At 46.8% G+C, this 16,541-nt stretch overlaps 1 protein-coding gene across 3 annotated transcripts in view; it reads right to left on the bottom strand.

Annotated features, from left to right (window-relative positions):
* Positions 1-16,541, bottom strand: part of Tbc1d22a (TBC1 domain family member 22A) — a 297,153-nt gene that overhangs the window by 151,698 nt on the left and 128,914 nt on the right. For all 3 annotated transcript variants that reach the window (XM_031352182.1, XM_031352191.1, XM_031352197.1), the window contains exon 9: positions 20-129. In XM_031352182.1, coding sequence (XP_031208042.1) covers positions 20-129 — 110 coding nt within the window. The remainder of the gene's footprint in view (positions 1-19; positions 130-16,541) is intronic.

Raw genomic sequence — 16,541 nt, 5'->3', positions numbered from 1 at the left:
TCCAAAGCTGCAGGCTCACCTGAATGCCATCCAACAACTTGCTCATGCACCAGTAGGTGTCAGCCTCAATGTTGCGAAGCACCTCTGCAGGCACACTGGAGACATCAACCTTGTCCACATCTTCCTGGTCTGTGAAAAACCAAGTATGGAAGATACAAGAAGCAATCAACCATGTGAAATAAACAAACGGGGAACCCCGCCATGCGCACGCACGTCAGCCTCCCTCTACCACATTCTGATCATGCTGAATAAATGGCTCATGAGACCCACACCTCATCACTTAGTGGTTCTCAACTTTAATATCTAATTAGTTGCAGATAATTAATATTCTGAATCCATTCTGATTAATTAACATAATTAGTATATTGTGAATTATTACTTCTCAGACAGCTCATATTCTAGAAAGAGAAAGCATACCATACATTCAGAACTGAAAGTTTCTCCATCAAAGTTTTAAAAACTCTGCTTCTAATAAGTTTACATATTCATTCGGTAATAATTCTGTATTCCAGAATACGGTTTCTGAGGTAGAGCTTCCCAAACTGCTCTAGGGAAACATTTCTGTACTACCATCTAATGCCCCAGAAGGCAGTGGCACAGAGGAGCTACAGAGAAGACAGTGGTGTTCAAAGTCATTTCCTTCTGAGAGTAGAGAAAACAGATGCCTAATTGAAATGGTTCATCAGATATTTGAGCAAACTCATCTTGGACCCTGAGAAGGACTATTACCCAGGAAAATGCTCATAAACAGTTTAGAAATTGACCGCCCATTTTATCATTTTCTTCTTTTCATTTTATTTGCAAACACATGTGCATCTTTATAAAGAAAATGTTCTTTAAGAAGGAAACATTTTAGCCCACATCCATTTTGAAAGTCAAGGCAAAGCCCAGCAATGCTAACAACACTGCTAACAATTATCAAGAGCTGATCATTTTTCCCATCACCCCTGTGTCTCAGACATGCCTACTCAGGCAACCTGCCACAACTCTATTCCCATGGTCAGGGTCTCTAACAGCCTCTATGGCATACAGAGAAACAACAGCACAGCAGAAGCAAACAGCCTGTAATTCAGGAGGTCCACAATGGATGTGGGGCCTGCATCAGGTCTCTAGCCACCCAATCATCCTTAGCCATCACATCAGACCACCTTCCTAACTGCTCCCCACAAAGGGCCTGGGACCAAGGTCCACAGCTTCCTAACCATCCTTAGTGATGACTTCTTCTCCAGCACCTGCAAGCCTCCTGGCACAGGTAAGGATAAGCACACTGCCTTCCTGGTTCTTTGTGTATAACAGAGACTAGGAAGGTAATGGGAAAGAGTTGGCACATCAAAGTCCCTGGGTAGAAGCTGACCCACAGAGCCTGGATGGTGACAGTCCTACATACAACCAGCAGGACCCAGCCCTTTGGCACCAGCTCACAACACACCTCACCTACAGTGACACTGGGTCTGTAAGGAAGGGTGCTGGTGGTACTGCTTAGGTTTGGGGGTTTTCTTTTTAAAATGTGACATAGTAGCTGGGCGGTGGTGGCGCACGCCTTTAATCCCAGCCACTTGGGAAGCAGAGACAGGCGGATTTCTGAGTTCAAGGCCAGCCTGGTCTACAGAGTGAGTTCCAGGACAGCCAGGGCTATACAGAGAAACCCTGTCCTGAAAAACCAAAAAAAAAAAAAAAAAAAAAAAAAAAAAAAAAAAAGTGACATAGTTCATATCATGAAATATACTCTTTAAATGAGTAAAAGCAGGACCTTTGCCACACCTGCATACTTCAAGCACATGTGCAAGTCTGTGGAAAGAGCTTGTGAGATCATCACCATGAACTCCAAGGCATTTTCCTCACCCCAGTAAGAATCCCTGTATCCTTCGGGAGTCACTCCCTTCCCACCCTCTTCCCAGTTCCTGGCAGCATCCACCAACTCCTGTCTGCATCTGTGCCTATTCTGGATGCCTCCTAGGGAGGAGCCCACTCCTCGTGGCCTTCAGGGTGCATGTGTGCTGGAGACTGAGCAGGACTTGATTTCTATAAGATGGCAAACAGTGGACTGTCTAGATTACGGCGTGAAGGACATAGCAGGTACTGTACTGATACCTCTTATGGGACCTATCTCTACAGACCAAGCCTGGGGCAGAGAGCTAGGCAGGACAGACAATGACACCCTAAGAGGCTAACTCATCAAAGGAAAACATATGTTCAGGGGCCCGAACAGCCAGGTGGCAGAAAGCTAGAGCCAGGGTCAGTGACTTCTGAGACCCTGTGGGAAGGATGCTGTCACTCATGTCACAGTAGACCCAAAGAATTCACAATCCTAAGAGACACAATTAATTGGTCATCAATTTTACCCCTTCCCTTGGATACAGGTCAGACTGACAGGCATGGCTGTGGTACCTCATCTGACACTCCTGAGTTTCTTGTGACAGTCATACACTCCTGCAGCTCTGTCCCCTATTGCCTACAGGGATGCAAGAATCCTCTCCTCAGAGTCAGTCCTAGGAGGTCCAGTTTCAATGTCTGATCTCAGAAAGCCAGCATTTGACCTGAGCACACGCTTTCGTGAATACACCGTTCAGTGACTCTGTGAGAAAGGTGCTCTCTCCCTGCTCCCTTGGGCTGCAGCGACAGAAGTTACCACCTCTCTCAGGTGACAGATGCAATAGGGAGAACACCACAGCCTGCCTCACATCCAGCCCAGCCCAGTGCCCCCCCCCTTTCCACGACTGAAATGGGAAGATCAAGAATGCATATGTGGGTGTGAATTGTCTCCTCCTGCTCCCAGGGAAAACCTCTTTAGCAAAATTGATTCCCATCCTGTGAGCCTAGGAGCAAGTCTGATTTTATTTTCCAGTCTTGGGGCACTGAATAAACAACCACATTCAGAGAGGACATCTTCTGAGATGTTTTCCATTGGCTTACCCTTTTTCAAGGGCCTTACAAGCACAGAGACATTTCCTCAGACAAAATCAAAGGTAAACACCAAGAAGGGCCCTTTCGGACCTCTGGTTCACAAAAGCAGGTGGGCTAGCACAGTCTGGGCCTGCACAAAACAGGCACTGTGTGGGGCAGGCAGAAGCCTCAATATTTCTTAGTCTGCTTAGCCAGCCTATCATTTTATCCAAGGAAATGTCATCAGCCTATTCTGGGTGTCATTTCTCACAGCAGTGTAACAAAGTAATGGCATTTAACTCCAAGAAGCCCTCTGCCAATTTATCTTCTAAACGCCAAGAGGATATGCTTGCCCTCACTGTTAGAATGGAATAAACACCCTAACCCTACAGCAGCCACATGCACCGTGTGGATAGGCAAGGATGGAGACCTAGGGCCTTCTCTGCAGAAGTGTCCAGGGTAGGATGGAAGAAGAGTCTCGTGGACAGCAGGAGAGATGATGCTGCTGGAGCAGTCTCAACAGCTCATCTCTCCCCAGGGCTGCTAAGGATAGCATGACCAGGTGAAGAATGCTACTTCGCTTAATGGACAGGGGGGGTGGTGCTAAGAGAAGGGGACAGCACTGGGGAAAGTCCTAACCATCCCAAAAGTCGGCACTGATGTGAGTGTAGACAGAACACTGCAGGGGACAGGAAATAGGTAGTGGTAAGTAGTAGGTGCACAGACAGAAGAAACAATCTAAGTGACTTTGACAGGAGGCAGGCACAGGTATTTAATTGTTGTTTTGCAATATAAAAAGGCTATGTTAGGGAAGCAAAGAATAAAACTTTCTGCCTATCTTTCTACACCCAGAAACAACAATGAGCAGGAGGTGAGACAGGCTCAAAATGGAGAGCAGTGCAGTGATGAGGGCTACCTGACTAGGGCATCCCACTTAGTGGAAGAGCGCCTTCTAGAGCACAGTGGCAGCCCTACGTGGAAGTGATGTGCTCAGGACAAGGTCTAGGAAGCTTCAGGGCCTGATATGAATCCTGGACACTCCCACCACATTTCACCTGCCTCTCTGATACACTGTAGCCTCTGGCTGGGGCACAGACTGGAGGAGTTCCTGTTCAGCTAGCTGAAGGGCTTATCCAGCTACAACTTTAGAAAGCAGGACTTAGTGAGTAGAAACTGTCACTAGAACATTCAGCACATGGGCTGTCATTGAAGCAAAGGACTGAACTGATACCCCAAGTTAAGGGCTCCTGGTGGGGAGGCCGCCAGGGATGGTGTCAGGATTTGAAATGGCCAAGGTACCTGAGGTACTGGAATTTTACCTTGTAATATGAGGCAGAGAGTGGAGCTGGGATCTCTTTCATATCAATTCATGCAACAGAGGGTGGTGACTGGAAAGGAGGAAAATGACTTCAGTTTATATGTCTCCTCTCCTGCCAAAGGATCCTTCCATACTGGTACAGATGTCTAGTGTGCCATGCTGTAGAGTAAAGAGCCAGCACCTGGCAGAGAGCAAGCTCTTGGTGGTAGGAAGGAGGGAGAGGCTGTTGTCATGACGACACTAATCACCTATGCTGCACAAACCCTGCAATAAACCTCTTCACATAATTAGGAGCTTAACTGGTAATCAAAAATATTCTGTTCTTTATAAGCAAGCTGGAATTGCTCTATGGATCTAATCTTCACATTTCCCAACTTGGGAGTTTTAAATTTGAAACCCTGACACTTCGGTGATGGAGACTGTACCACTTAATTACGCAGATTTGGGCTCTGTTGTAGAGAAGGGTCCTGCGTTGGTGAGGGTAGCGCCACAACTCCAGACTATAAATTCACAAAACTCTGGTTCAGCAAAAACAACTAACTGTGATCAAATTGGTTTTGCAGTGGGAATGTTTAATTCTAATATAAATAATGTTCAATTCAAGGTTATAGAAGAAACCACAGCCACCGCTCCCTCTCCACAGCTGAAAACCTCAGCCACCACCTGTGGGGCCATAGCATAAACCTATGACTGGAGGGAGGGGTGTGAACAGACAAGAACCACAAGATAAGGGTGAGATGGGTGCTAGTGCATGTCCAAGACCTGCCTGGAAGACAGCCCCACCTGATGAGAATCGGCCGCCCCTTCCCACAGCAACACAGTCCACTCCCTCTATCCCCCCGCCCTCCATAGCCCTGATCGACCTCACAGAACACACAGGCAGGAAATCAAGACTCAGAAAGAAGGTGGACCTGTGATGCAGGATGCTGGTGGGGATGTAAGCACAGAAAGAAAGGCACTTCCTGGACCTGTGATGTCACTCTTTGTTCTTTGTCACTGTGCCTGGACTCTTGGCCTCACCACACCACTGTGAGTAAGCATTTCTGTTCATAGAAAAACTGCTTGCTGAGGTAGTAACTGGTTCTATCGCAAGCTTGAAGCACTAACAAGAAACTGGGTTAGGAAAAGAGAGGGTGAGACAAGAGCATCTTTAATGTCTAAACAGGAAACTGCTCCTTCAATGCCCTCGACTCAGTGGTTTTTGGCTGCTCATTTGTACGGATGTTTGCCAATTTAAAAAAAAAAAAAAAAAAAAACATGGGAGAAAGCAAATGAGACAGAGATGGAAGTGTAGGGGTGTCTGTCCAGTGTAGATGACTGCCCACACTGAGTTCACAGTGGTGGGAAGGAAGGTGATGTTGATGCGGGTGAGACTCACAGAGCCTGGGCACTGGCTCTAGGCTGACCCATGTAAATCCCTATCCTCCCAGAGACACTGAAAGTTGAGAGCCAACCCAACCTAAGGTGACCAAGGTCAGGCATGAGAAAGATCAGAGACCCTGAGGTAGGCAAGGGCCATTGGGCAATGCCTACAGCAGTACAAATGAGTATGGTCCACACAGTCAGCAAATGTACAGGGGGACGGGTCAATTCCACAGTCACAATCCCCACCACAAAAGACAAAATGTAACTTGCAGAGGCCCCACACAGCACATGCCACAAGCCCTATCTCCCATCTACGCCTTCCTGGCAAGACCCTCAACATGGAAGAGTACCTCAAGCCTGTGTCTCTAGCACCTACAGCAGTATGCAGCACAGAGCAGATGCTCGTTAAATGCATGACAAGGGAATTAACAGACTTCCTTCAAAGAGCTTGTGGTCTAGGAGGAATGACTACAAACAAAATGAGAAAAACTATTCCTTGAGGAATGAGAAGTAGGCGCCAGCCCAGTTTCTCAGCTACAGAAAACACTGAACTGACGGCAGTGCATCAGAACTCTCATTTGAGTATGCCAATAACAGCACGAGCAACACTACAGTAAAAGGGAATTCACTCAAATTGAAGGCAGCAAGCATTCTTCCCAGCATGCCCCCTTAACTCGCCCTTGCCACCCCCTCAAGAAGACTCGGTTCTCTCAGAAGATGGAGAACAATTTGGCTATTTTGAAAGCCTCAAAAAGCTACTGTTGTTAAAAAGCTGAGTTTGCCTTTGAAAATTATAGGCCCAGTTTCTCAGGAAAGCAGGGTGCTCATATGTCCCTGGGGACCCTAACTGTCTCAGAGAAGGGTTTCAACCCCAATCCTGCTCTTCCTGACACAGGACAACAGGAAATCCATGGATTTCATGGGTCACTAAGCCACAAGATGTGCAGCTGAGAACAGGCTCGGCACTCCCGAACTTCACAGGATGCCTGCCTGAATGTGGTATTAGGAGATCGGGGTCCCTCGTTATTCCTTAATGAGGAAAGGCATCTTGGACTTTCAGCTAAGACCTTCTTTCTGAAACTGTATTCCAATTAGGAGACTATGCAGACACCTCGCCTCTCAGCAATCGACACCCACCTCTCAGCAGTGGGAACCTATGGAAAACAAACTTTCGGAGGATACAAACGGATTATAAATCAATCTACAAAACTAATCTCTATCTAATTAAGTCAAAAGTAATCACAGGTCTTCCTAACAATCAGCAAAACAGCCCTGGTTCAAATTGTGAATAAAGCAACCGAGAGAATACAGGATCAAAATAAGAGCAGCAACCCCTGCTGCTCATCCTGAATCCTTGGCCATTCACCCCTCATTAGGGGGTCCTCCACTGGGACTACATTCACCTCAGTGGGTTGTTTAGGGGCCACTCTTGTTACAAACAAGAAAGAATGCAGTGCAGGCTCTGGGAAAGCTGTGCAGCTTAACCACAGGCCCTCGGGGGCAGGGCAGAAAGGCAGCTGGAAAAACAGGGCTACTGTATCATGTAAAACTCTTAAGTGCTTGTAAGAAGGAAAGTCCAACAAATTTATTACAGGCCAATGGCTCATAACAATAATCCATAACAATAATCTACAAAGAGTTATTTCTCAGTAAGAAATGCGTGGCAGTAGGCCACCTGAGAATAAAGAAAACGCCCTTAAACAGCATTGTAGGAAAGAAGCCAGCTAAAGCCATGAAGTAAAACCAACTGATCCATAAGACATACTGCTTGCCCACACTCGTAGGTTCATTTCAGTTAAAATGGTGCCTGCCCGATTCAAGGAATAAGAAGCAGGCTTTTAGAACCCACAAGGCCAGCTCTGAGCATAGTACTCAACCCTAAGAGGATCAAGAAGACTTGGAGGGGAGGGGCTAACAAAATCCACTGAGATCTCTGGGAGAGTCTCAGAGCACAGTCTGGCAGGAAGACTCAAAGGACCACCCACCGTGGTAAAGAAATCAAGGCAGCAAGCCTGAAGCAGCTGGCCACAGGGCATCACGGCCAGAAGGGAGTGGTGTGGTGAATGCATGCTGGGTCAGAAGGGAGTGGTGAATGCATGCTGGGTCAGAAGGGAGTGGTGAATGCATGCTGGGTCAGAAGGGAGTGGTGAATGCATGCTGGGTCAGAAGGGAGTGGTGTGGTGAATGCATGCTGGGTCAGAAGGGAGTGGTGAATGCAAGCTGGGTCAGAAGGGAGTGGTGAATGCAAGCTGGGTCAGAAGGGAGTGGTGAATGCATGCTGGGTCTGAAGGGAGTAGTGAATGCATGCTGGGTCTGAAGGGAGTGGTGAATGCATGCTGGGTCTGAAGGGAGTGGTGAATGCATGCTGGGTCAGAAGGGAGTGGTGAATGCATGCTGGGTCTGAAGGGAGTGGTGAATGCATGCTGGGTCTGAAGGGAGTGGTGAATGCATGCTGGGTCTGAAGGGAGTGGTGAATGCATGCGGGTGCTCAGCTCCCTTTTGGCAGGCTTCAGTGCCCAGAGAATGGGGTCAGCCTCAGTGGGCAGGTCTTCCTGCCTCAATTAACATAATCAAGATAAAGCTCTCAAGGCACTCCCAGGTGATTCTAGAGTCTATTGACTTGATAATTAACCCTGACCACCACAAACACTAACAGGCAAGAGTCTGTAGGGCAGGTCCAAGTTCCAAGTGGAGTAAAATGACCAGGCACTTTTTTTCAAAATTGGTGCAGAAGAAATCTGAGTCACTCAAAATGCTACCTACAAGGGGAAATCAGCCACAAACCTGTCACCGAAAATATGACCACTGCAGCAACTGCTGCACAGTCTTCCAGGAAGCTGACCCTAGTTGCTCAGCCACATCCTTTCTTTTGGAGATAGACATTAGATCACACATCCTACGATTTATTTTATTTTCTGTGTATGTAGGAGTACCTGCATGCCTATATGCTCTGAATGAATGCTTGGTACCCTCAGAGTCCAGAGAAGGTATTGGAACCCCTGGCCTAGAGCTACAAATGGCTGTGAGCAGCCATGTGGGTATTGGCAACCAAATCCAAGTTCTCTGCAGTAACAACAAATGCTTTAAACCACTGAACGATCTCTCTGACCTCACATCCTACTCTAAGGAATGTCACATAAGGAGTCTGTTCTGCACAAGATGCCAGAAGGATTACCTAAAGCAATCAAGGCAAACACCTCAACTTGGGGTGGAAGGTGGAAGAGCAGGCCATGCTGGGCCCCTGACACAGGCTGGCTAGGGGCAGGCTCAGATTTACAGGCTGCCAGCAGGGAGTGAGACTGGCTACTTTGAAGACTGCTCCTCAACCTGGCCCTTTCCCTTTGACCCTTTACATTGTAGGTGAAATAACAGCATTAGTAAGGTGGGATCTACATGTTTGTATTTTCACTGCTGTGCTCTCCCTGGCCAGTTCCTATAGACATCTGCATCTGGCTCTCCTCTCACATCAAGCACTGGTCTAGTTCAGCACCTTACACAATCGTGAAGCTGTCCCATTATCTCTGTCTGCAAAGTAACCCATCACAGTCCACAGCCACGATACTACCTAACATGTAACCTCCACAAATCACCTCTGTCAGTCAGAAGGATGCTGGTGGCTGTGCATGGTGGTGCACACCTAAAATCCCAGTACTTGAGGCTGAGGTAGGCAGATGAAGACCTTGAGAGCATCCTGGCCTATAGAGTGAATTCTAGTCTGGCTTAGGCTATATGGAAAGGTGTTATTTTTTAGGGGCGAGGGTGGGGGAGATGGAGATAGGAAAGAATTAATGGCATTTATCCTACTTCCCTACTCTAAGGACGCACACTGAGTCCTTAGCACATGGCCTTGGAAGGCCTACTGACACATGTCAAAATTGGCGCCTCAATTTTCTGGGGTAAGCACAAGGCCACTAAGAGAAGAACTATGAAAAGTGTGGTCTCTATCAACCAAATTACATAGAGAAGTTTTCTTTTCCCTCATGTTTGTGTTAAATGCACAAAACGCAGAATTTGGGGTGTGGGCCTAGAAAGCTTCAAGCCACACAGAAATTATGTACAATACTGAGACAGAAGCCTGGTTCCTAAAGCCTCTGTGTTTGTTCCAGGTGTGTGTCAATTCTAAGGATGAGTCAATCAAAGGTGATGTGAGAGATACAGAAGCCTAAGTATAGAAGCAGACAGACAGACATACCTCTAAGCCATGGGGGTTTTAGTGGGTGAGCATGAGAAGGAGGCTCAGTGTCAACCCACAACCAGAACTCACAGTGAATGAGGGCACAATTTTGAAAGGAACTTGGAAACATCCTTGACATTCATTTGTCATGTTCCATGACATTTTCGGTCGATTTTCAAAACCTAGATTGTCATAAATTAGTATAATGAATATCGATGTTTATTCAAAAGCAGTAAAGAAATTAGGATCAACACTAAAGCCATGGGAGATAAAAAAGGTTAACGATCATCAGAATGTATGCAAGTTATCTAAAAACCAGGGCAAAGGCCTGAACACCAACCTCCAAATCTAAGGGCTCCTGGCCCATAGACTTCAGAGCACCATGCAGCAATCAAAATATTTAGCTCCAGAGCATCTTGGTCTTGGGGTTTCACGTATGGAGTGTTCTACCTGAAACATCTGTGGAAACACTGCAAACCCTAAATACTGACATCTAGACCTCTGGACCCCAGCACTTCAGATAGGTAACTGAAGTTCAGCTATGCTTGTATTTTCTAGAAGGGTTTTATGAAGGTTCTTTGTGAGAGGAAGCCTGGCCAAAGGCTTTCGTTTTTCATCTTTGAAAAAAATTCATTCTCTTTAAAGGTGACTGGGAATCTTGTTCAGGTGGTGTTGACAAGCTAGACAGCCTAGACTTGTCCACTGTATGTCAATTTGAGGGTCTCTGAGTCAAGCATCAAAAGGATACAAAGGATAACGCAATTTCTAACACTGTGACTCACACTAAGGTTTGACAGCAGTACACATCATGTTGGTGCCAAGTTTCAAACAGACTCAGAGGCTCCTCCGTTGGAGGCTGGAAAGAAACTCTGTAAATTGGAGGGACAGCTTGGACTTGTGGCTTTGCCTCGATTCATCATTAGTGCGAAGTCCCTCTGTGAGCTTCTCCATCCTCCAAGGTCCTAAGCAAAAACAAGCCTGAGTCTTTGACACAATTCCCAACTACTAGGAAATCAGAATCATACTTTGGGCAGAAGTCAACAGGATCCTGCGATGAAAATGGAGGCAGCTTTCAGGGATAACCAGAGAAGGAATGCTGGAAAGGCCAAATGAAAGAGGTCAGCTCAAAGGGCAGAGGAGCCAGACAGCATTAAAGGAAACAGATACATAAGCTAACAGGATCAGTGCCTTCCAGAAAAGCAGTCCAGGCTGACACTCAAAGGGATAATGAATACAAACTATGTCAAAGAAAAAAAAATGCTGCTACCAAGAATGAACTGGTTGAACCAGACTGCTGGGAAAAGGGTACTAGACTCCTTCCTGGTTCCTTGGCTGCTTTGAGCAAAGGACTGTCAGTAAAGCAGCTGGACAGACTACCAGTACACCAGGACCAGCCATTCTAAACACACAAAGAACAACTACACAATAACTGCGGCCGTTTGCTGCTGAGGCACAGGCAAATATCTCAACAGTTTCCACCACACTCCCTGCGTGTCAGGGAGTCAAACCTCTTTTCTCTATAATCTACACATGCTGGCGAGGAGCAAGAATGTGCTCTTAGTTGTAAGCATTCATATCTCCTACTTTGGAACATCAACACCTATATCTCAAGCAATTTTTGAGACATATATTTTCCCCACCAACCTAAGAAGTTATTTCTAAAGACAATCACTCTGGTATGAAAGCCAGGGCAAAGAGAACCAGCAACAAGGCTTCTGGATGTAAATTTGGGGTAAGCCAAAATTAATAAACCACTTCAATGATAAATCAAAAATCATAATTAGTATTTTAATTTTTTTATACATAATAGACCACGTAACACTAGACTGAATATTATATTACCACCACATAATTACACCACAACATGCTATACAGCCCATCCTCAACACTGTTATTAGACTCATAAAATATGCTTCCAGAATGAGAAAAAATAGCTGTCAAGAACCGCATCTTATTATTCAACTATTAAACTTTCTTAATCATCAATCAGTTTAATTGCTCCTGACATGGGTTATAAATAACAATTTGTGGTTCAATAAAATACCACCAGGGGTAACCCCTTCACTCCCAAAGCTGATCAAATTTTCTTCTTGGATATTCAGGGATGATTTTATCTGGGATTCAGTCATTTCCATTTCACCTGCTCTTAGCATTTTGAAACATTTTTGCTAATTTATACACAATCTGTGATGCCATGGCTGTATAAATTACACAGCATTATCTCCCATTAGATCCTAGCATGCAGGCAACCCAGTTCACGGTAGCTCTCATGAGGCTGAAAGAAGACATTAGTGGATAACAGTGTTCAGAGCTGCTGACTGTCCACCTTCCAGTTCAGTCAGTGAGGTCCTTAGTTCCAGCTTGCCACCCATAGATGGAGCTGCATCAAACACAGGCAACCAAGAGTGGGCCTTTCCAAGGACCTTCCATTGGAGAAACAGAAGACAAGCACACCAAGCACTGGAACACAAGGCAGGGCTCTACTTCTGACTAGACCTCATGCTCCATCAGCCACAACTTATATGTATGAGCCAGTGCTCACGCCCCTCTGCCCTGCTACCACAGAACTATGACAACCCACAGAGGGGTCTCACCATATGCCACTCAATGTACCACACAGCCCTTCCTGTCTTCTGTGAGAATGTGCACTGCTAGAATTACAGAAGTGGGGTGAGGGGTGGGTCAGCAAGACCTAGGAGTTACATCCAGTGGAGTCACAGACATCAGAGGCACAGAAATAAGAACCACACACCCAGGTGGGCAACTAGGAGCAGAATGGATGGAAGGAGGCACAGTCCAGGTTACTGCCAGAGATGAGAGACCTACTCTGTTCAAGAGTGGGGCCAAGATCCACCCTACTTGAAGGACAGAGGATACAGAGGCTTCTGGAAGTAGATTTTCAGGTGACTTCGGTCTGAAGCAATGAGAAAGCACTCATCTTTAACTGCATACATCTGAACACCTCATGTGCTCCTGTTATAGCCAGGCACTCATACTGGCTCATAATGCTCTCCACGAGGAGTCTTACAGAGGCCTATCTAGAGTGTGCAGTTGCTGTTCCCCAGAGCTCCCTTCCAGTCACTAGCTTGAGAGCCTGGAGGCACTACCAGCTTCCCCCTTATACTCCATGCCTCCCTGCACACTGCATGCCCTGCCCTCCTTCTTATGACCTTCCTCGACTCCATGCCTCACTCCACACCTTTCCTCCACTAGTCTGGAACCCTTCCCCACAGGCCTGCAGATCTCTCACATGCACCCTGCCATGAACCATGGTTCTTAGCTGTGCCCCTAATCATCAAGGTCCTCACAGGCTCTTCAGGAACCGAGAACCTAACACAACATCCCACCCATCACAGGCACATGAGACATGAGGCAGAAAACAGACAATGGGGAAGCCATGCAGCACTCACTCAGGGCTTTACAGTTTGCAAATTCCCTGTCACTCAAGGTCTTTGAGGTATCTATTCTTGGTGATACGGATAAGAGTAAAGAGCAGGGACAAGTTGAACAGGGTCCTTACTTACAAAGTTCTCAGGTTTCAGCCAAAAAAGGGAAGTCAGATGGGAACAGGCAGTCAGGCTGAGTTGGTAGTTCTGCAGCTAAGGAAGCTCAGGAGCCCACAGAGGAGAGGAAAGGCCCAGGATACTAGGGGGCCTGCTGTGGCCATAGCTCCTGGTAATAGAGTGGGGAACCTGTGCCCTCTGACCTGATATCCTTTAATTAATGCAACAGACAAGACTGGAGCAACAACCAAGAAAACCCCCCAGGGGCCACCAGACTGCTCACACTGAGTATGGCATGTCTCCACCTGGACTCAGCGAGCAGTGAGGCAGTCACGCTCCCCTATTCCTAGGTGAACGGCACTCAGCAGGCACTGGTCTGTGAGGAGCAGAATGAGACAGAGCTGACAAGTGCAACAAAAAATGCCCAAGCCCCTCGACCTCCAGGTCCACAGGACTCAGCTGGCATGAGCTTACAGATCTCCCCATGTAGAGAGTTCAAACACTGCAGGACTCCCATGGCCCAGCTCAGCAGCCTTCTCTACCCAGCTTCCTAACTTGGGAACTGTAAGGCAGAGCCTGCTCCTCTGAGGGGTTTCTGAAGGAGATGCACAGGAAATGGTCCACTTACCAAAGCCTGACACAAGTCAACATCTGGCACATGTGTAGAAGGTATCAACTGGTTTCTGAGAACTCCCGCTGAATCCCAATCTAAGTGAGTAAGAGTAATGCTGACAGCAGACCTCCAATGGGAAGCCTCACGCTGCAGACAAGGAGGAACATCCTTAAACATTGAGAGAAGAAATGGCCACACAAGCCTACACCTACTGAAAATGTGTTTTAAACATAGCCATTTTTTTTTCAAACATGCACTATGATATAATAAATTAAAGAAGGTTAAGGAACACTGGTTGGTCTAGAACTCACCAGGCAGACTAGGCTAGCCTGGATCACACTATGTACACCATGATAGCATCAAACTCAGAGCTCTGCCTGACTCTGCCTCCCACGTTCTGGGATTAAAGCATGCGCCACCACATCCAGAGTGAGTTCCAGAAGTAGACAAACAGACAATATGAATGGCCTGAAAGCCAACTGAAAGGGCTCTCAAAGACTGCACTGAAAGAATCACCAGTAAATCAAAGAATGTAATACTGGACTATAATAACTGAAATCCTAAAATACTCTGCAATCCCTATTAAGAGAAATGACTAAGGATCAGGCACACGCATGAGAGATAGGCAGACCTCTCATGCAGAAATCCAAACACTAATACAGACCCTACGAGAAGTAGAGAACAGCACCAATTCCCTTAAATGGAGGCTGGACAATGACTTCCATCCAAAGGACAGGATGTGAAGCAGGAGCACAAATGTACCCTGGAAACAGCTGAAAAACAATTATCCCAAGCCTGGGATCATGATCACCATCGACAGTCCTGAGGCCATGTTGACAGTGTACAGCCTCGATCTCATGATAAAATCATGTGTATTTCTCTGTTCTCCTCCCAGAAGCCCATTGCCCCAGTCTACCTATAAGACAAACACCACAGAAAACCAAATTCACAATGATGTGCAGAGGTCTAGCAAACAGCATGGCCAATTTCTCTGTATGGGGACAGGTCCTGGGCAACGGCTGAAAGGAACAAGTAGAAATCCCTTTGTGGAAGGGTGGGAGTGTGAGCAGCACCACAGGATGTCTCTGAGAGAAAACTGATTCTCCTGCTTACTGTGCCCAGCCCAGAAAGCAGAGGCAGAGTGTGGTCAAACCAGAACCAGTGTCATTGGTGCCCAATGACATGGTACCAGGGAAGCCAGAGCTAGAGATATGGCGCTGGTCCAAAGACAGAAGATGGAAAAGACTGTAGAGCATAGGCCCAGGACCTGAGCCTGAGGTGTAAGGCAAGGTCTTTGCTATCTCTGCATACTAGGTGGATGCAGCACCCGAGAAGAGAGCACAGGCCTATCCCCTGACATCAGGGTATATGACCTATGTCTATGTGCTGGCCAGGAGCCAGGTGATGTAGGGAGGAGTACTCAGGTAGCAGGTTGGACTATAAAAGTAACAAACACTAGGTCTCACCCTTGCACGTCATCAGCACCCCTACACAAATATGGTTGGTGAGAAGGCCCATATGTCCAGAAAAACCCAAGTGCGGTGTGTGACCTGGCTTCTGAAGTTCACAAACCAGCTACGAAGAACTTTTGGGCATCTACACACATGGCACAATGAAGCCATTAGCATGCCAGAGCAGAGAACAGAAAAGGAAACCAGACAGAACAAAACCACACAGTAGAAGACACACAGCAGCAGAACAAGGAGTCAGAGACAACAGCAAGGAAGGGAACCATAGATGCCACCAGGAGGGCTCCCTGGCCTGGAGCCAGAGGGGAAAAGCTTTCAAAGACAAGTGGACATGCCACAGAGGAACACAGTGACTACCGGGCAAATGGTCACAAGTGGCCTCAGAAAGAGCTGACTCAGAGAACACACAGGGTTCCGCCTGTCCTGTACAGATGCCCCTGCCTTGGCCATGTGGCTCATCTTGTTCTCAGCAATAATGAATGGCCTCCTCTGGCTGGCTCCTACCCTTACCATAACTGCTCCAAGATGTGATGCCAAAGACACAAGAGTAGTGAGTAGACCTGTCTGTCCTGCGCCTGTGGCACGGATGGACTGTGCTTTCACCACATAACCAGGGGACAAAACAAAGCCACTGCCTGTACAGGAAAGCTGTGCATTCGAGCCTTCTGCTCCAAGCAGCTCAAACGTCATTGGTTATAAATCAGGTTCATGAATTTTATATGGATCTGAGGAAAAAGCCATCCATCACTGTTGAGATGCTTGTCCACTTCCTGCCTCACTGTAGCTGGACAGCGGACACAATGACTTGTCCCTAATGACACATTATCACCAAATCAAACTCCAAGGCATGGAAGGCAATGGCACCCAACCTGGAATGAAAGACAGCCTTGTCAACGGAGACTTCCAATCTGTCCTTTAGCACCACTGGACTAGCCATATATTTTCAATACTTAGTGCCCTAGGCAAAAGCACACAACCTTCATTACTCTTTGGAAATACATAATACATGAATCCTGCATCCAGTTGCAAAGGCCCAAAGTTACACCGCACAGCCCAGCCTCAGAAATGCACTGGTATGGAGAACTGTTCTTCCAAAGTGATTCTGTATTTTATTGGCAAACTGGTACATTATTGTTGTAATGATGATTTAAATATAAATACCATCAGAGCTATAACCATAACACACGCAACTTTATTTCAAAGACTTCCCAGCACT

This window comes from Mastomys coucha, unplaced genomic scaffold (assembly GCF_008632895.1).
Source record: "Mastomys coucha isolate ucsf_1 unplaced genomic scaffold, UCSF_Mcou_1 pScaffold11, whole genome shotgun sequence".
Lineage (NCBI taxonomy): Eukaryota > Metazoa > Chordata > Mammalia > Rodentia > Muridae > Mastomys > Mastomys coucha.
The sequence above is the reverse complement of the archived record's forward strand: the minus strand, read 5'-3'. Positions and strand labels throughout refer to the sequence as shown.